This window comes from Bombus vancouverensis, chromosome 14 (assembly GCF_051014615.1).
Source record: "Bombus vancouverensis nearcticus chromosome 14, iyBomVanc1_principal, whole genome shotgun sequence".
NCBI lineage: Eukaryota > Metazoa > Arthropoda > Insecta > Hymenoptera > Apidae > Bombus > Bombus vancouverensis.
Window position 1 is genome coordinate 6,748,581 of NC_134924.1, and position 20,960 is coordinate 6,769,540.

At 43.8% G+C, this 20,960-nt stretch overlaps 1 protein-coding gene and 1 long non-coding RNA gene across 3 annotated transcripts in view; one reads left to right on the plus strand and one right to left on the minus strand.

The window, feature by feature from the left end:
* LOC143303607 (uncharacterized) overlaps window positions 1-19,865 on the minus strand; it is a 37,489-nt gene extending 17,624 nt beyond the window's left edge. Inside the window, exon 1 of one of the 2 annotated variants that reach the window (XR_013060097.1) lies at window positions 19,818-19,865. This is a non-coding gene — a long non-coding RNA (uncharacterized LOC143303607). Of the gene's footprint in view, window positions 1-8,614; window positions 8,708-19,817 lie in introns of those variants that run through there. The other variant, XR_013060098.1, reaches the window with a different exon arrangement.
* Window positions 1-20,960, plus strand: part of Calx (sodium/calcium exchanger 3) — a 121,029-nt gene that overhangs the window by 88,728 nt on the left and 11,341 nt on the right. Inside the window, exons 6-8 of the mRNA XM_033336069.2 lie at window positions 8,598-8,756; window positions 16,556-16,727; window positions 20,334-20,642. Coding sequence (XP_033191960.1) covers window positions 8,598-8,756; window positions 16,556-16,727; window positions 20,334-20,538 — 536 coding nt within the window. The 3' untranslated portion in view covers window positions 20,539-20,642. The remainder of the gene's footprint in view (window positions 1-8,597; window positions 8,757-16,555; window positions 16,728-20,333; window positions 20,643-20,960) is intronic.

A 20,960-nucleotide genomic window follows, 5' to 3' on the forward strand; every position in this document is an offset into this window, starting at 1 on the left:
AGTTTCGCCTATAAATCAACGTCGCGTTGAATGCTTCGGTGCATGATACAAACACGAGGCTTTCTCCCTCGAGGAATGGGAATAAAGTCAAAAATCGCGGCCGTGTCATACCATGCGCGATACGCTTCGATAAAATATTGCTGACGCGTCGAATCTGCGAACCACTCGTTTCTCCCACCTTTATTCCGCTTAATTAAACCTTCGTTCCAAAGCTCTACGTCTCCTATTCAAACTTTTTTCGTCGGTTTCGATATTTTACACTATGCTGGATAAACGTTTTCAGAGTCACGAGCCATGCGCACGACGAGTTCTCTTCTTCTTTTTCTTGAAATTCCGATGAACGCGCCTCCCTCGTGATTCTTTGCGAATTTTGTCCAAGATTTATTACGACACGCGTGACGCGCGATCTTTTTCGAATAATAATTCCCGTGCCAGAGATTTATGGCGAAAGAGAGTTTCGCAAGTCGTTCGCAAGAAACTTCGTGGAACATGCAAGTTCAATCTCATCCGCTGGATCGAAGTTGCCATCTGCTATGATATCGCGAGGGAGAAAAAATTCTCCAACTATATGAAAGCCGGTAGCCATTGTTTTCCCTTAAGATAGCGCAACGATTTATTATTTACCGAGACAACGAGCACATTCGTTTCGATGAACGTGATCCTGCGCGTTGTTCTACGAGGCGATAGACCCACGTAACGCGCGCGTCTTTCAACCTCGAACTACGGAGTCGATCTCATTAAACCTAACGACTCATATTTGCCGACTTGAGCAAATCGTGTTCGCCGCGTGTTTGCCAGACACTTCGACGTTGTTTGCTGCGCCGCGGGGAAACACACAGCCCGGATCAAATCTGCGAAACAATTTTACCAAACCGTGAGAAACTTCGCGTCGAAATATCCCGCCTTCCAGCCTCTGGTCCAAACTCAGCATCCGCCAAATCTTCAAGACACCACTGAAAAATCCTTCGACTATGGATTCATCGTGTCTCTTCGTTTCGTCAAGATGCTCGTTTACAGCTGGTGTCGAACAGTCCGAATACGACGAAGAATTTTCCGGAGAACGAGACGAACGAAATTCTTTCGTTGCTGGCTTCTAATTTAAATCCAGAGTCTACGAGCATCCTTGACACAAAGCGCGAAGAAATCTTTCAACCAATTTGAGCTTCCATTTCGTCAAGTTCCGACCGGCCTCCAACAGTCGGAAGAATGGAACGGTCGAACGTGAAGGGTAATGGAAGAAAGAGAAGAACGAGGAATAAAGAAACGAGGAATAGTTCAGTCGAAATGCAGAGAGGTGGACCAGTATCACGGTTGGATCGTGTTTCCACGGTGCATTGGGATTTGTGCCACGTGTGCTCAGTATAATCTATACGATGTAATCGGGTCACGTTCGTTCGGCGAACAAAACTAACGAGACTGCAGCTGCTAAGCATACCAGTGATTCTACAAGCCGAGCGAACCATAAACACGTCCCACGAATCGTTCCAAGTTCGACATACCCACAAAGAGAAAAATCCAAATGGTTTCGTCTTCAACCGGTGAACGCGTCTAATTTCCTTTCTACTACGCCGCGGTACGAAAGTTTCAAATGAGCTGGGAAAAGCCATAACTGGATGGATAAATTGGATGGAACAGAAATAAGAGGTCCGAGTTTTCGTCAAGTATACGCGAGATTTTCATCGAATCTGTTGTGTTTTCGTGGTAACGAAAATTTGTTGCTTGAAAACTTCTCAGCGATAACATTTTTGGGAATATTTCACAACGACGAGTAACATGTTTAAAGTTACGAAAAGAACAGGGAAACGCACGTTTGGTTGCAGAATCGAATAAAACGACAATCTGGATAACGTGCGATTAATCAACCAAATGCCCAGGTTTCAAGCTACTCGTCTGTAAAAAATGAAAAATGCGTATTGTTTATTCGACCAGTCGCGGAGAGACGCGATCGCGAGGAAGCGCGTCAACGGGAGTCGTAAATTCTCGTTACGACTAGACAATCGACGCCACGAACAGATCGATCCCCTATTTCGATTAGGATAATAGGGGTGGTTTAATTAGTAGTATAATACTTGATCAACAGTTCAAAGATAGTATATATTTTCAACAATCTTGTGAAGAAGATAGTTACGCTGGTGCGTAAGGTATAAGTTAAGTAGGTGAATGATCAAAGGGTGAAAACCTGATAAAGACTGTAGTTCTGTAGTCGTAGATCCAGTGAAGTCCGGTGACGATGCTGTTGCAAAGGAAAACTCTCGTTCGGTGGTGATCGACCCACCACTGATCGCTTGCGGCTGGAATCTTGGGAAACATGGGAAAAGCCACGTTTCCCCTATTTTTACCTGATAGAGCAATAACCATAAGGAACCTCTTGACTCGAAGATGTTGTATGCCACTTGACGCCCTTAACGGTAAATCAAAAAGCCTCGTTTTATGGCAGTTCCTTAGGATTATTGCGATCCGCTTAATTCTATGCGCACATCTGGTGGCCGTCTCGAACGTAAAGAGTCACCGGACGTAACACGTATCTTATCGTATCTTTCCCATATGTAGTCCTCCCACATACGCACAATGAAAGTGACCGGTTTATTTTAAAGCCAGATTCTCGTACAAATACATTGCAAAGCGGCATCCGTCGAGCGAAACTCTCGATAATCTGGAACGTCAATCTCCACATCCAATACAGCCGCAGAGAAAAATCCGTGCGAGCTGTTCAATTTCCGATCGATCGCGAGAAAAGATCGACTATCGCGTTTCGATCGTTGGCGTTGCGTTAACACGACGGGTAAATTGCGGCTCTGGCGTCACAAAGCGGAACTGCGGGAACGCAGGAGCCGCACTGCGCTTCGGTGAATTTACTACGGATAATATGGTGTAATTCATGGGATGACCAAAGGGGTGACTCGCTCGTCGCCTACACGCAACAGAGAGTTAGGTAAATTGGCCGTCGATGTACGTTGTACAAGGTCGGCTGAGTCCTCGCCGACGAATAATTTTAATCGGAAGATGGGCGTGAACCGGCCGATGAAATGGCCCCGCCGAATTAACACCTACGATCATGCACGTTTCACCTTTCGAAACCACGTTTCACGATCGATTATCTGGCACGAAGGTAGGTTTATTGGCAATTAAGCTAAATCCAGTTACCGTGAGTTTTATTACAGCGTGAAAAGTGATTATTGCAATACGAACGAGATAATCCATCGAACTTCTTTCACGTTTCTGATAAGTTTTTATCTCTACGACGTGTACTTCTATGAAATCGAAACGAATGATTTCGATCGATAGAACCGTTTGTCGCGTACCGTGGCCTTTTTATTTTGAGAATCGCTATTTATTATCAAAGTATGATTAATCGGATGTAAAATACTTGTTAAGTAATGTAATAGGTTTACGTGTTCGTCTATGAATCTGTCTCGGTTTATTAAGGCTCAATTTATAAAGTTGGACGCTAATTTTGATAGACACATCGTAGATCGAATATTCGACGATGTTAACTCGTAAAATATATTTGTACGTCATTACGTGCAGTTAGCTTGCTGCAATATTGTCGTTTCTGTCGCGGAGGATATTAAATGGATATTAACGTCAAGCGACCGCAAACAACAACCACGTGCCATGAATTTTAAATCGAGAGACGATCGATGTTGCCACGATGGAATCAGCGTCCCTCCAGTCGATCGATCGGGAAAAGTCCTGGACGCGGTAAGATGATTTATGTTATCGATGATCCACCACGCGTGTTAGTTGATCTCATTTACGCCGTTCTCAGGTCGACTCGTGGCTATATCGATCCTTGGTCTCCTCGAGTATTGGCTGCGTCGATGGTCAACCTGCGGCTTGATTTATTGGCAAACCACGTTGCTGAAACCGCTCCGTGTGCCGATCATGATGGAAACTGACTACTGGAAATTTCTTCCAGCAGGATTTTACCTTCGTGACTTTGGTCCGACGATAAGAGTATCTCATCAGAAACATTTTGAAATTGAATTCAAGGAACCATTCTGGCCACATGATGCGACATATGCTCTCATCTATCATCATATCCGTAGTACCATTATTTCCTCAGGTAGTTTTCAGAAGCGTGACAGAAAGAGGGTTGTAAGGGTGGAAGTACAAGCCAATAATGGTAGGAAGCGGGTCTATTGGGAAAACGGTGACGCGTGAGAGCCATCGAAGCGTTAACCATATTCGGGTATGGGCGAATAAAATAGCGTGAGTCGTCTCAGTGTGTTCTCAAAATCGTTTGAGTTTTGTTATCGATATCGAGCAATTTGTCACCAGTCAACCTATTATCCGGAAGACGAGTTAATACGTCGATCGAATCTTCCACCTCTTGAACGTAATAATTTCTTTACTTATGGCTCTTCTATTTCTTAATACGACGTTTTATTTCTATCAACGATTACGTGTATACTAGCAACAATGAAAATCGTTTCGCTCTTATTTAATTATTAATTTTGCGATTACGCAAGTTTCTGACTAAAGTAGAACCCATGTCGGTGGATTAAATGCTGCTCGATGCTGAGATAAAAGCACGTAACTCGCATCGACGGAATCGATCACCGTCGTCTATGGCTATTGCTCAAAAAAAAGAAAAAAAAGAAAAAGAAAATTAATTGCTTCGTTGAGTACGTGGCCTGTTCGAACAGTTTCGGTGCTGCAGGCATTCGCACGTGGTTGAGCGAACTACAGTCGTTACGAACTTTGGAAATCCTGCAGGAAAGTTCCTTCGTGGGTCGGTAGATTTCGAGGATCTACGAGAGGATCAGACGTCAGATACAAATTCCAGAACAGTGGCGGTTAACCGACCCTGTTTACGAACTTTAGAAACGTAGACGATGAGAGAAGCCAGACTTTCGTCGAGCGAAATAAAATTCCACGGATCTCCGGCAATTCCATCCATCTCGGACTGCTCCGTTCAACGATCTCCCAAAAGTAATCAAACGCGTGAACGCGATCCTCGATCTTCTCGAACACGTATTAACTTGTACCATAATTCCCCTTGTTTTCCATTGTCTGGGGAATTTTCACGGGCTGTAACCAGAATTTCCATGATGTAGAATATTCTTACACGTTCTAGTTAAATTTCTGCTCTCTATGGAATTTCTATAGATTCCAATCTTGCGATCTCATACCTCTAGTAAAATTTGCGGACCCTAAAGAATCTCTGTAGATTCCAGCGAAAAATTCCAACTGCAATGAAAAGTTTTTACGATCTGGAATTATCCTTCCAGTGAGATTTCCAATTCCACTAGAATTCTGTTTGCCTAATCCTAATAAAAAAAGTGTCCTAGTTTTAAAAAGGATTTCACGAATTCCCATAAAATGACCGTCCGACGTAGAACAGCTCTAGTAAAATTGTCAAACTCTACCGAATCGTCTGTAGATTCTTGTGAAATATTCCCGTTCTATAAAGATCTTGCGGATCTCAGAGAAAGCTCCTTTCGATCTAAAAACGCCCTTACCTTTCTAGCAAAATTTCCAAATCCTACAGGGTTTTTGCAGATTCAACCGAAAGATTGCGGAATTCTGGAAAGCTTTTTAGTAAAATCCCCCCGATTATCTGCGACTCTTTGACTTTCCAAGTAAACAATAAAGTAAACGGTCAGGTTTGGTGATCGTCGTTCGATGATGATAATGCGAAATTCGCCCTGTTCCCGTGTTACAAGCGAAACTAGCTGGAATCGTACGATTTCGGTGAACCAAGGAGACCAAGGTTCCGCTATGAGAAGGATTAAGGTCGAGACGTCTTCGACATGCCGAGACGCATTTACAGCGGAAGGATTGCTGTCGTAATCCTGACGGTTACACGAGTCGCTCGATCTCAATCCTAATCCCGCGTCGCCTGGTAAGCGATCCTCGCCACGATAAACCACTCTCTAACGATCAGGACGTTTGACATCGATGACAAGCTTACACAAAAAGCTCATTGTTCGGTCTAATGGGACTCGGGAAACTTGCTGGTCTACGAGTGTGCATCTGGTGCAACGTTAGCGCGTGCGCGTCGGCCGTGCAACTCGCTTCTATTAAAGTTCAAGAGTTAAGCCTCCGCTTGTCGTCGGGACAGTTTGGAATTTACCGAAACGCCAGAGATTCTCGTCTCTTGCTGTTCTACAGTTTCCTTGTAGCTCTGATCGTCGGCTTTGTTTAATTCAAAGGGACTCTCTCGAGCACCTCATTAACCAACTGTTCTAATTTCCTTTATCGCAACTTCGTCGTTCGGAAAAACAGAGCCGGAGCTAGCGAATTCGAGGAATTCCTTTGACGCTGGCAATGAGAATAGCGAGACGACTCGGGCTGTTGAGAAAGTACGTGGAAAAAAACCGGCACACATTAATCGAACGTAAACAGCCCCGCGTTGTCGTTCGACGAATTAATCCCCTTGGCAGGAAAAAGGAAAAAGAACACGGAGGCGAAAGAACGGGTACGCGAATACAAACGAACGTGTGGAATGGAAATTGCGCTCGTAACACGACGATTCCATTTGCCTCGCGGAATTCATCTATATCGATCGGCGAACCGTCAAGGCTACAATTCCCCGGCAGGAATGTCGGGAACAAATAATTCGCCACGACGAGCAAATGGAAATCCAAGTGATCCATCGCCTCGATGAAAGTGCGGCTAGCCGTACGTGAAACTTCGCGAAACTCTTCCACCACATGATTGAAGCTCGATCCGACCTCGTGTTCCAAATTCCTCACTCGATGCAGGATAAACTGGTTTCACGGCCAGATGAAGAATGCCAGATCTGTTGTGAAAAATTAATAAAAAACGACGCCACTGGGGTCGAAAAATATATAACAGAGCTAATACGGAGACAAATAATACGGAGAAGCATCGTTGCGAAACTTCACCAATTAAGCATCGTCGAGCGATCTATTCTCCAAACAAGATACGAGTGGCTGAACATCATTCTCAGGCGTTGAGATAACTGGGTATCCTTAATCCCCTCGCGTTTACTTAGCATGAACTTGAAGAGCTTATGCTGATTAGCAAACACAGCCACGGTTTCCAGTACGCTGATCAAAGTTAAGACACATCGGTGTCGCATCGTGTCGAAGATCGCTTGCTACCATTTTCCAGTAAACACGACGTGTATTGCACGTGTTTGCGAATCTTGTTTCGAACGTCGATTCCCTCGAACCGTCTAATTTTATGTCTAATTCAATATTAAACGACGAATATGTAATACGAATCTTGGATGTCATAGAGCCGAGACGTTAGGAAGGAAGATGAATCGCGAAAAGAAATTAATCGTGTGACCGGCTTATGCGCCTTGTGATGCGAACGTTTAATCAAAATGGAAAGGACTCCGAAGAGAAAAATATACACCACCGTCCGACGAGCTTAATTAACGCTTTAATCGTGCTTGTGTGCCAACGCTTCGCAAGCGCAAACAAACGTCGGCGCGTTATTTAATTCAAACGACTCCGTTGCTTCTCCCTCGTTAATATCAGTAACAAGAACGTGCGACGTCTTTCTCGGCTAATCTGACTTAATTACGAAACTATGATGTATTTTCCGCGCAACAAAGATTGTTCCAACAGGCGAATACAAATAACCGGAGTAATTTCAGCTTGGGAGAATTTTTCACGTATATTTTACGTTTAAGGTGTCGCGATACTAGCGCCGTCAGTGCGTTAACTACCAGTACGTAACATTCATATTTATTTCTCTATTTATACGTTTCTTTAATTATTTGCTGCTTCAGGTTTTTACTTTTCGGCATTAGAGGCTATTAAGTGTTTCCGTAAACGTAAGGCAAACCATATTTTCTTCGTTTTCGACGCGAAAGTGACTCAATTATAATTATGCAAATTATCAGAGATCTTTAGATAAAACTGATTTACCATATTTCCAGATCTTAGCCATGAGATTAATCGAAATCTATTTATCTGAACGCAAATTACAAATAATTGGGAGAATTAACGAACTCCTGTTATACGTACAGACTGTCTTCGAAGTCATGGTACCAATCAAGCGATGATTCTACGTGCAAAGATAAGTCGTAAAGGAAAGGATAATATTTTTCGAAATAGGAAAGTTTGAAAAGCCATCAGCTATCCGTGTATTAACTGGAAGTTTCGAGTTACGGAACTTGTGTTTCTACTCGCGTCCGTATTATTAAACATGAACAACGTCAAGATTCCTGCTTGCTGTTTAATAAAATAATTCTTCGTGAATTATTCATGAAACCATACGATTTAAATGCCGAATGAAGGAAGGTAATAATCGATATTCCGGAGATAAGATAACAAGAATAAGAAGAAGCAATTTTTCTTGAAAACGAAACCTTGAACGAAAAAATCGTTACTCTCCTTTCCCCACTTATTTTTGCATGTAGAATCGCTTCCATATGAATACCAGTTAACTGTTAACCAACTTAACTAACAAATTCGTATACATAAACGAAATTCTAGCGTATCAAATAATGACGAAATGTCGTTCTCTTCGAACAGTACGAAATTTCTTGCCTCGTTAGAATCTTTCCGACACGCGTCTGTAATCCTCGCGGAAATAATTGTCCTGGCAATTCGATAGGTTTCCACGTGCAGCAGCTATGCAATTTACTGAAACTGGACTGTATCGGTTTTCAGATATCGCCGGTGGTTACCTGTGCTTTGTCATCAGCATATTCGGAATCGGTGTGGTGACGGCGGTAATCGGAGACGTCGCATCCTACTTCGGCTGCACCCTGGGAATCAAGGACTCGGTTACCGCGGTGGTTTTCGTCGCTCTTGGTACCAGCATTCCCGGTAAGTCGAGCGCGACCGCCATTTCCGTGGAAAAACACCACGGAGCAAGGATATCACGCTCACAGTCCACGACAATTTTCAACGAATTTTCTACGTGACGAACTCCTGACTAGCTATAAGTTCTTTTTCAATGACGAGCAAGAAAAAGAGAGAGAGAATGGGACGCAATTAGCGGTAATTGCGGGCTGGCTGTTTTACGCGTGAAAAGTATGCGCCACTTCAAGGACACCCCCGATGCTGAATACAGAAACGCGAGGACAATTAAGAGATTACCTCTGCCGCTAACGATCCTTCGTCCTTGGTAACTCGGTGAAAAAGATCTCGAAGGGTAGAATTTACAAGCGGTATGCGGAATAACTTTGGAAATGTGCGATGTTGGAGGGAACAAAGAAAGCTTTTGACTTCCTCTTAACCTCTGCACGAAGAATTGCTCGATTCGTTGATGAAGTTTCTCTCTAATCTTGTTTCGAGATAATTTTACCTGCTCAGGTAACTTTACGAACAGTCGTTTATACTCCGAGAGGAAATTTCACTGTTGAATGTCCTGAAAGGGAATCTCTATTTTCCACGGGCAAACTCTTTTAAACGCGCGGCTGAAAAACTGATCGTAGAGACTTCGATAAACATTTCAGAATTTTTTAAAGATCCTTAAGAAAGCCTAGGGAAGAACGATAAAAAGCTTAGGCGCGGATACAAACGACCCGGCTCGCCCACATGGGGTAAATTAATGGCGACGCCTTGAAACAGGCGATTTGCACGACACATTTATCACTATGGATTGAAGGAAGTACTTTACTGAAGCTCAGAGCCCTCTTTGTCCGGCTGCTTTTTGTCCGGAATTCTGGACGGACCGATGTCGAGATGAAAGCCGGGCAACAACGTCGGCTGGATCCATTCGAACCTCGCGATAAATCTTGCAAGAGATGGTGTCACTTTGTGGGACGTTTCGTCTGGCGTGGACGAAATACGATCTCCCTACGGTCTCCTTTCGCGATTCCAGTGGAACGATGGTCGACTCCTGGTGGAAGAAAGTCACGAAGGGAATTGTTCGGCTACGCTACTCGAGCAGACTTTCGAGATCTGGAAACTAAACGAGAAAGAGAAACGGCCTGTGTTCGATACAATTTTCACGAGTTCCAGCCATTAGTCTACGAATACAATGGAGTCTCTTTGAAATTTAAATGGCGTAATCTGGCAACTGTCGAAACGTCGTACGATAAAATAATACGTTTAAACAACCGTCGGTGAATCTCTTGTTCTAGGTTCGACGATAATTGGCAACGAAGTTCGTTCTCGAACGACACACCTCGAATATACGACGTTATTTTGTAACATATAGAAACTACAGAGGAGAAATAGTTAGGAACGTCGTGACGTGGATAAAACAAAGACGAGGCTTGAAATCGAGATAAGAGAAAAAGGAGGCTTGTTCGCGTCGAGATAGAAAGAGCGAGATTACCAACGTGGAAATAAGAAAAACGAGGCTGAAGAATCGAAAGAAGAAAAGTAAATGGCTCGTGAATTTTTTAATTAAAGATGGTAAGGTTAATTTCGTGGGCCGTTTATCCGAATGAATTTCCGCTATTCAAAGGAAGGAAGCCATTGAGAGGCGGGTTCGCTTGAACGCGTTTATTCGTCGGCAGCGCGGTGGAAGAGGAGCCCTGCGAAATTTGTAACGGCGCGGTCAAGACAGCCTTTTTCAGTGCTGCGCGGCCTCTTTTGAATAAAATCAAGTATCAGCTTATTGTGCCCGTAACGGAGAAAAGCCGCGATAAGCAGGTCTCTTTCACCGCTTTTCAAACGACTGCCGTTTCTTTCGAAATTTTTTGCCTTTTCAAGGCTCGTTTGTTCGTGGGAAAGCCCGTCCGGAAATTTCTTTCGCAAGAGAGGAGATGCTTTTTAACAAGCGCGCCGAAGCCGCCTGTACAACGCGTCTATATTTCTGAACGCAGACGTGTGTCAAGCACATCGTCTTGACGCAACCGTAAATTTTCCTCGCCGTAAATGCACGAACATCGCTCCAACACCATCGTATGCGACCGATAAGAAAACAGAGATCGATGAATATCGTGAGTTTTGAAATGAACGCGAAGCTCGGATAAAATAAACCGCGTCGCGTGATATATCGTTGCCTCGTATGCTAATGACAATCGTCCCAGGCGATTATCGCTAACAATGGCCCGTTCCAAATTGATAAAAGAAAATAACGTGCGCAGATTATAATATGTCGTGTTGTCCGTTCGTATTGTCCGATGATAAAAGACGTTAAGCTGGAATCCTCGCGTTCGGCCATTGAATCTAACGCTCGGTTCGCCTCTAATCGCGCAACATCTGAAAATTACAACGACGCTCGTATTTTCCGATATGAATGGCTCGCGATATTTTTAAAGCATCGTCGGAAAATTGTATATCTCGCCGAGAAGCTAAACGTGTTTAAACCGCCATCGTACCTCTGAAGAGAACTCTGGCCTAAATTTACTTTCCTCGCGAACGTGTGTCGCATCTCCTACCGTAAGCCCCTTTTTCCGCGTCGTTCAACGAAAAGCAACGAAACTGTACGCGACGTTACGAACAGGAGACGGGCATAATTGCGACGACCGAGCCAACGGTGGACCACGGAAATGCAAATGGACGCGCACTGTAGCTGAATAAAAGCACAGAGGACTGATTTATTCCGATAATCATACGCGTGTAACAGGGATGGATGCTTGTTGACATGCATACCCCAACGCACACAGACCGGTGATAAACGCGTTTGCACGCCGCTGGCCATGGTTTTCACGCGACAATGCGTTACCAGCACAATTTTATTCATTTCCGTGGGGTAGCCGACCTTAACGTGGAAAACATACCGAGGTCGACACCGGAGACGTTTATTCTCGTCGATGAACCCGTGAAATTCGCCCCTAGACCACCGAGCTTCGTTATTTCTTTTAATCTCCATTCGCCTGTTCGTTGCGTGCTACGTGCGCTACTGCTACGATTAACCAGAGTTTACAGAGCTCTAAACCGCGAAAAATACGGAATCCGGTGCAAAATATCACTGGCCACTGTGCGTGGAACATCGTTTATCATCGCAGGCCATAACTATGTTTCTTCTCGCTTCTCCTCTGGAGTAATGAAAATAAATTTTTCAGAAAGATTCAATTAGTCGATCGGAGGCGAAAGAACGTGATTAACGCAGATTGCAGATCGCGAATCGGTAAATGATTATCACTGGTAACGGGAATTTATCAAACAATCGTGACAGCCTGCGCGGCTCCGCCTTTGCTGGCCTGTCCCGTATTCAGACTGGATTTTACGGGGTTACTATATGAGGTGATATGCGGCAGACCCGTGCTCGCTGATAATTTATCGCATCTAGCCTTTGTGAGCTCGAACAATGCTCGTACCTCGAGGTCGCGCCACTCCCTCGCTGTCCCCGATGCCTCTCGCCCGATAGATTGGATGAACCTTTTCACGTTATCGTGTGAAAATTGTTCGTTCCCCGAACGATGCCATGTCTTCAGGAAGACATTTCGTCCGGAAGAAGAGATTCAACGACTATATTACGTCGTGTAACAAGCTTCGTTTCGATGTTACGTTCTGGGGAACACCGGAATGGATAAACGCAGTGTGCGCAGGCAGTGTGCGTAAATATTCGTTGTAATCGCATCGCGTAATAACAACGATTTCGTTAAATCGAGAATTCCAGCTTAACTATACACATTTCATTCGTTGGAGAATAATTTGCCAATGCTGAACGTAATAACGTTTATTAAAGACTCCTAATATCCATAATTCGACCGTTGCATTTCGACAACTTCTATTTAGCTTCGAATTTATAGTCACCCTTGGTCGCCTACTACCGTCACTAGCTGCTGAATCGAAGCAAAGCAAACAAATCGGGGCTATCGAATTTCATGCAGCGCCAACGCGCAAACGAACGTAACGATTCGCTAGCTTCGATCAATCGTCGGTCCTGGCTGCACGTCCTCCACCGAACAAGGGAAAGGAACAAGCTTCTCGCATTTCCATTATCAGACATCCTTGCCAGCCGAATTACCAAGACGTCTCTATAGCCTGGCTATCCCGTTCATTGGCAAATTAAGCGCGTATTTTTACGTCTTCGACGGTCCAATCTACGAGATTTTTAAGGCGACGACGTTCTTTCCAGTGCGTTCGAGGAGCCGATCGATAGACAACGCGTACTGTTCCGTCCGATCTTCCCGTGCAATTGTTCTGTAGCTTCTACTCCTGATCTATGGTCATTCTGTAATAGCTGTTGTCCTTCTTTACGATTCAACTTAAAACGTAGATGCTCTTAAGCTAAATATTAGCTTGTCCGAAAACTTTCTTTCGTTTTATAAGGAAACAATAGATGCGTGACTTTTTTCGTTTTGTATTAGGTTGTCTGAAAAGTTTCTTTCGTTTTATGAGGAAATAGTAGACGCACAACGATTTTTGTTTTATATTATTTTGTCGAATTACGTGCGATCCATTTTGTTCCGTTGAGATAAACACCGCGACATTTCACAGACTCGGTTTCACGTTTGTACGGAGGTGCACTGTTGTAAAAAACACGTTTGCGGAAGAAAGACACTTTTCTTAATAGTATTTCAGTGAATTATGTATGATCCATTTTGTAGTAATAGAACGAAATATAAATAACAAAACGTAATATAAAAGGAAAAATGTAGCGCGTTATTTCCACGCGGAACGAAAGAAACTTTTCGGACAACGTAATACAAGATGACAAAGCTCGTACGAGGGAAATCATATGGAAAGCGTACGAAGAAGTACAGAACGTAAGAGAAGCAGAAACCTTGTGTTAGCATATTTTACAAAACAGGGATATCGCTCGAATCTCCAAGAACGCAGTACTTTTAACGTACAAAATTTTTCTCACGACACCGAGTTGTTTATCTCTTGACCTGGTAGTTGTAGCGTTAAAACGTAGGAACCGGTAGATACGTATTCTTCTCGTCGATTCTTCACAGAGATGCGTCCTAGAATAAGCGATACAATGGACGGATGTAACAATAGGCGACTCAAGTATGAAAAGAAACGAGATACATCAAGTACGATTTGAAGTCTCCGCTAGAACCAACATCGATCCTCGAAAGTTTCCTTACAGCATCTTCGAATAACATTCCTTCGGATCCTAATTCACGAAAGCGAGGGGAAAGCTCGGCGTTCCAAGCAACGAACGCCAGTTTGGTCATAACGGTGTTGGAGACTTATCGATGGACGTCGTTTCAGCGACGTAACACCATTGCTAGGATGTTGCACGAGCAGAAGCTCCGATATCTTTCTCGAGACGAAAGGACAATAAGGAAGAATTCCGATCTACGAAGATTGTGGCGAGGATGCGGGGAAGCTTGGCTCGGACGAGGCATGTAACCAGGGCATAAATATTGATGAGATTTTACCAAGCGAGGAAGTTTCCCCGGAGCTCGTAAAAGTACGAGACGCGTCGCTTGGAAAGCCGATAGTTACCCAAATAATCCTCGAGCCGTGAATTATACAAATTTTCTCGATATCGAATCGTGGACATTCCTAGAAATGTTCGAATGGCCGTGTAATTGATTCGAATGGGCAGCACGCAATCTGCGCGAATAGGAGATTCGTCGAATGGAGGGACACGTCGTCGCCATAACGTCCCGTTAATTTCCTATCCATGACTGTCTTACAGGGAAAAATCGCTATCGTGCACGATCCTCTGGCAAATGATTCGAAAACGCTACGATTCCGAATTTCCCGACGGCTGGAAACGCATCTTACAAATACCGAGAAAATCATAGAAATTGTAACGGTATCTGCGCACCATGTACGATCATATATTTTCTCAATTTTCCTCCGCGCATAAATTCAACGAGTGAGAGAGGATGCGATTCTCCGGAGAATTTTTCAATTACAAAATGGAAATAGACGGCGATCCTAAAAGTCGCGAAATATATGCAAATTAGCGCGATAATCGAGTCGGCGATGGCCGAGATAATCGTGCTGCTGCCGTTAAAGTTCTCGAAGGTACGCCTAGCAAGGTGTTTTAATTAAAGAAGAAACAACCGGACTCCCTTTTGCTTTCACCCTATACGTATAACCGAAACACGTATGCGCCTATCTACTCTTAACGATCGATCTTTCTGAATTTAACTTTCCCAATTAACCCACATTTAATGTTCAGGGAAAGGAACGATTCAAAGGATAGAAAATCAGGTATTTTCGAAATTCCCATGAAAGTAGAAATTGCTGGAGTCTGAAAAACCTCAGCTTACCACTTCACAGATTCACCTGGAAACCAAACTTACGATCGTCGCTAATTCTTTCCGTTTCTATCTTTCACAAACTTAGCAACGTGTATTCAGCATCGGGAACCAACCAAATACGCGATATCCAATGCGTCAAAGTTTCCAGGCGAAAAGCCCCTGCTATATATGGACATAGTCGGTTAAAGAGTAGCTGAAATGAGCCGGTGCACAAGCTGCACAGGTTTTAATCCGAACGCATACATATATACACACGAATACGTAAGTACGCCTTCGGCCATTCACGTCAGCTGGTTCGCGCATCCGTGTACACGGTGTTGTTCTCGTCGCGATAGGACCCGTGCAACGACCAATAATAACAAGAACTGACGAAAGTAGCGGCGACGCATATGGCGAAACATATTCCCGATTAAACGCCGTTGCTTGCTCCGGATATCCGCTTTTTGGAACGTGTACGCTCTGCATAACTCTCGATAAGTAAGCTAACTCGAACGACTTTGCCCGAAACCATTGTGCAAGTTACGTTCCCGGAAGCTAACAGGAGCACACGGGTATTTATTAGATCGTTGAGAAAGCTGGGAACGAAATTTACGAGAAATTTTTCTCGGTGTTCGTCGATGGTTTAACGACGTTTACCGAAAGCGGAGGGTCGAAGAGTTACGCGCCAAGTTGCTCGAAATTTCTGCTGCCACGAAAGACTTCCGGGGACCGGAAATACGATTATTTCCTAACCTCCGGCAGACACACACACACAGCGTACATTCCTCTATAAACCTCGATCTTTGTCTCGCGCGCGTAACTCTACCATTCTGTGAGTCGTCGACTTGACAACTCGGTGATCGTAACTTTTTACGGAACAACCGTGTCACGCGTATTATGAAACGACTGATCGAGTTACACGCTCGCTATATCGGTATTTCATGTACGCTGGTTCGCGAAAATATTTCATGTATATTTTATGAGCAGTTTGAAATTTCATGAATACTGACACCAGATACAACTGTCGTAATTATATTGATGAACATTTTAACGAATCTGAAAATGTATGTATACACAGGACACTTGGATCTCATTACAGTGCTACAGAGATTTGAGAATGTCTCGTATAACGCATATAGTAATTGGTAAAATATTTTTGAAGCTGTTCAGATATTTCGCGAACCACTAGGTAGGTCACGATTGCAATAATACGACGTTCAAAGCTGATTCTATAACGAAACGAGCAACTAACCGTAGTCAAGCTTTTGTAGTTTAGCTGTGTCAAGATTTTGCCGCAAATCGCGGTGTGCCACGAGCTTCGCCGAGTTTCGTTTCGACATACGACACACGGTTTCTGCATCACCCCCTCCCTATTTCCTATATCCGCGACAAATCAAAGTAAAAACAACTATCCACGCGCCGTATTGCGTGGTCTGTGTAAGCGGAAATCGTTGGAAATCGATAAACTGTATGGAAGAAGAGGTTAAAAGGTAGAACGAGGGAGAAATAAAGAGAAAATAGAAGAAGGCGATAAACAGAGAAGAAAAATCTAAGCGTATGACTTTATTGCAGACACGTTCGCGAGCAAGGTGGCCGCCTGCCAGGACAAGTACGCCGATGCGAGCGTGGGCAACGTGACCGGAAGTAACGCGGTGAACGTCTTCCTGGGGATCGGCATTGCATGGAGCATCGCAGCCATCTACCATGCCTTGCACGGTGAAAAGTTTTTGGTAGAACCGGGCAAGTCAGTATCGATTCATTCTTGTTTCTCGATATCCCATTTGTACAGGTTGTTTCAAAGGAAATAACTGTAGCACCGGCCAAGAACAAAAATTCCTATGCTGATTATCGATTTTGAAACAGTCTGTGTTTATCGGATTTAATCGTAATTTTCGAAAATATCGTAACGCGTTCGAATATAAAGAAACGAAGGCGGTGACGACGTCTCGCTATGTTGATTCGCGAACGATTCGATACGTGAAAATTTCGCTGCGAGCAGCCTCGTTGAACTCGACACGCTCTTTCCGAACTTTCGCCTGGAAACACGAGAGAACAGATTTGACGGGATCGATCTATCGTAACGAAACTTGCGAAAACAATACGGACTTTCGAGATTGGGCAGTTTCGATGGAGAACGGCACCGAGGAAATCGTTTCGTTTACGACGATCCAAACGAATGCACGTTCAATTCTCTAACGTTCTACGTTTTCCCCGCTGTCCTCGATCTGTACGATATATTGGCTCGGTGGAAAACGTTCGCGTCACTTTACACGTCGAAGCTCAATCGATTTCACGTACAAGTGCTTACATGGTGACACAAAGCCTATATGATATACGTAGGACGACGAAATACAATAGTTTCAGTCCCAGCTGGTATAGTTTTCGTAATGCAGATGTCTTCCGACCAGCATCTGCAGTCCGGTCGTAAAAAGCCAGTCGAATGGCTTTCAGGCCCTAAAATGAATCTCGATTCGGAGATTGTTTCGTGGAACGTTCGAAACGCGGCTTGCAGTCCGAGATAGTGATCTGTGTCGCGACGCGTCGATGCTGCTACGGGCACCGGATAAGAGCGGATGACGTGAAATGAAACAATATCAGGTAAAACACGAGGACATAAGCCAGATAACAGAGCGTCGTTTGCCATTTACGATCTCGTACGGTGGAAACGCTCTGAAGAAATTTGGTCCGAGATTGGAAGAGAAACTTGGCCAGCGCCGCGGTGCATCGTCGATTTATGTACTGAATCGCGACCAACACCGGTGACAGTGTCCTCGTCTAGAAAATTGTAATCCGTGACGTATCGGCAGGAATATTGTGTAGGACGTAATACGCGATACGGATATTACCAACGACGTGAAATATCGGAACGCGGGTGACGCCCGATTCTGTAAAGAGCCGTCCAGGCATAAATTTCCGCATTTCGAAATACCGGCCCCGTTCGACGTCTCTTTTTGGAAATCCGTAACGGAACTCGTTCTATCGCTAACCGTTGTCAATCATCGCGTCGACGCGCGTAGGTACCACTGAACAGAACTTCGACTTTCAATAAATAAAACCGTATTCTCGGCGGAATTAATACGATAGATATAAATAGCAATAGAGAAACACAACTCGATATCGGAACTCGCTGTTGACAGTGATCAATCTTCAAACTGCAAAGATGGATATCTCGTTATCCCGAATTATTTCGACCGGAAGGTAGTAGATAGGAAACCTGTTTTCCCCTCGTCTGGTAAAAGATATTTGGCAAAAGTTTTATAATTCGGTGCGTTCGAAGATGTTACGTAAACCTACTCGCAGGAATATATCACCTACTGAAAAATGCATCGGACGTGAAAGAGGTTTACGGTTTAAGGGCTCGGTAAGAACGTTCACAGTCTTAGAGGTTAATTTATCTGACGATCTAAAATGGAATCTAAATTGCTCTTAACGCGACAGTGACCGTGTAGATGACCGAAGCGGTACGATTTCGTATCAATTTTTTCCTATGGGCCATGATTCTCTCGAATTACAAAATACGGTATCCCGTCTAAGAAACGAAACACTCACAGACTGTTCGATAGGGAAAATGTACAACCCCGTTCAAAAGTCTCAAGGCAGTAGCTCTATCTGTTTCAAAAGTGGAAAAAGATAAATAGTCGTCGATTAAATATAGGAATAGGAATTTAGCTTGATATTCTTTGTCCAAAAATAGTATGCCAATATAGTATTTGTAAAATGCATGTGCAATGTTCGTTACCTACATCAAATATTGAAGTCTTATTAAAAATACAAGATATTCTAGGTCGCGCGCGAGCGGTGGTTTACAGAATGCAAGCGGCGCGGCTCGATCTTACCACAAACCGTAACTCATGGTCGTAATCATGCATTCCCTCGAGTAAGACGCTGCGTTTCTCTAGCTGCGCCCAATTTTCTCTCCTGCCGGAGCTAGGCTGCCGATAGCGGAACCTGCCTCGCATGAATTTCCAAGGCGAGGTAAAACGTATCACGAATCTTATTCGAGCGCATCTCTCCGCGAAACTCGAATCCGCCCAGGCCAACGTTTCGCAGGGAATATTTCACGGGCGTGGAATCGAATCGCGTCGTGAAAACAAACATGTACCTAGATGTAGCAACGGTCAGTTATCCGGATGAACGGTGAAACGATCGATCTAAGAATAAATTGACTCTTTTTTTCAATCGAATTTGTCCAACATCGATCCGTTGTTAAGCCATGAATCATTCGAATGGCAACAGATGCGACGCGAACAAGCGGCACCAAAGGATTGTAGTTGCACGGTGTGTGCACAGATGGCGTTATAATGTTCTCGATCGTTTTTGCGTTTCGAGTATCGATCGATTCGACTTTGCATCCATTATCTGATAACATGACTCCGGGTACCGCGCGTTTGACATAAAGAGACTGTGATTTATTTCTCTTTATCAATGTGTCACTCTTTGAAGCGATTTTCCGCAGCGAAATACAGCGAGATTTCCGGTTTATTCGACGTCACCCACGTCGGGAATTCACTTCGCGTTTGTTATGAGACGCGTCTATTGTTCCCGTTTATATTTTCAAACTCCATTTATTCGCTAGAGAACAAATAGCTCGTATAACGGCACAGTTCGTACAGTAGAAGTTTCCTAATTTCTCCGATTATCGATTATTTTCTATTCGCGTGACAGAAGATCAAATAAATTCGATCGACGCGACGACAGTTGTGTCTGTTGAAAATTGTGGATCTTTGAAGCCGAAATAATGTTATAAGAACACTAAATTTATACCGAGGATTAATATTAAAATAATGATATATTTATTTCACGAACGATTCCTTATATATTCATCGATACACACTTGCACGCGTCTCAGCACTTTCTTCTACACCCGACTGTTAACCGACTCTTAACCGACTGAACAGTTTACATTCCTTTGTTTTCGAGACACACATACGTCCACACACTGATATTCACATACAAGTATCTCTACTACGCATTTAATCCAGTCCAGCACAGAAAATTATACGTATCTCAACAGTGTCAAATATAAAATACATTTGCAATATATCGGAACGAAATTTTATTTAGTGTCTGATTAACCGGAATCTCGCCCATTGATTCCATTTGTTTAAACATGAACTCCTATCGTAGAATATCGTTACGAATGCTCGTGAAATATTGCGAAAGTTCGCCACGAAGAAGATCCACGAACTCTTGCTGTACGAACTTTGCTCGAACGAACCGTTTGCCTCTTCGTGAATTCGCACGAATAACGTTCTGTTATAATCCCAATAGAAATAAATTACAGATAGGTTTATACATAAAGTATTAGCGAGAGATATTAATAAAGGAAGAATAATCATTTTTGCAACAGTTTAGCCTTCTGCGTGACGTTGTTCTGCACGGAAGCTTGCCTGGTAATCCTGATTCTGCTACTGAGGCGGACGAAGAACATCGGCGGCGAACTCGGCGGACCTTTCGTACCGAAGCTCGTTACGTCGCTGGTCCTTTTTTTCCTCTGGGTGTTCTACCTCATTATGTCGATCCTCGAGGCCTACGGCTACATCGAGGGCTTCTAAAAGGAGCCCGTTCAACGCTCGCAAACATCGGCCTACAACCGCTCCGCGTGTATCTTAAACTCGTCGCGTCCGCCAAGACGTGTGCTCAACGAAACGTTCTCTCGGCAAGTATAACGTGCACAGATTCCCTTCGAACATTAACGAAGCCAAACGTCCCTTGTTATTACAATGCTACAAATAAGTTACAATGGGGTTCCTTTCTGTACTTTTTCTTTTTTTTTCTTTTTTCTTGTATACGGGAGACAAGAAGACAAGGAGACACGAAGGTGCGTTTAGATGTTAGACGAAGTTGCAAAAATGACTGGAATTTCATGTCGCGAGACGACGCGATCGGTAGGTTTCTGGCCAGTCAAACGCTACAGTCGAAAGTACATGTAAAATTGCAGCTTAACCCGTCACAATGAATCGGAACGCATTCCTTG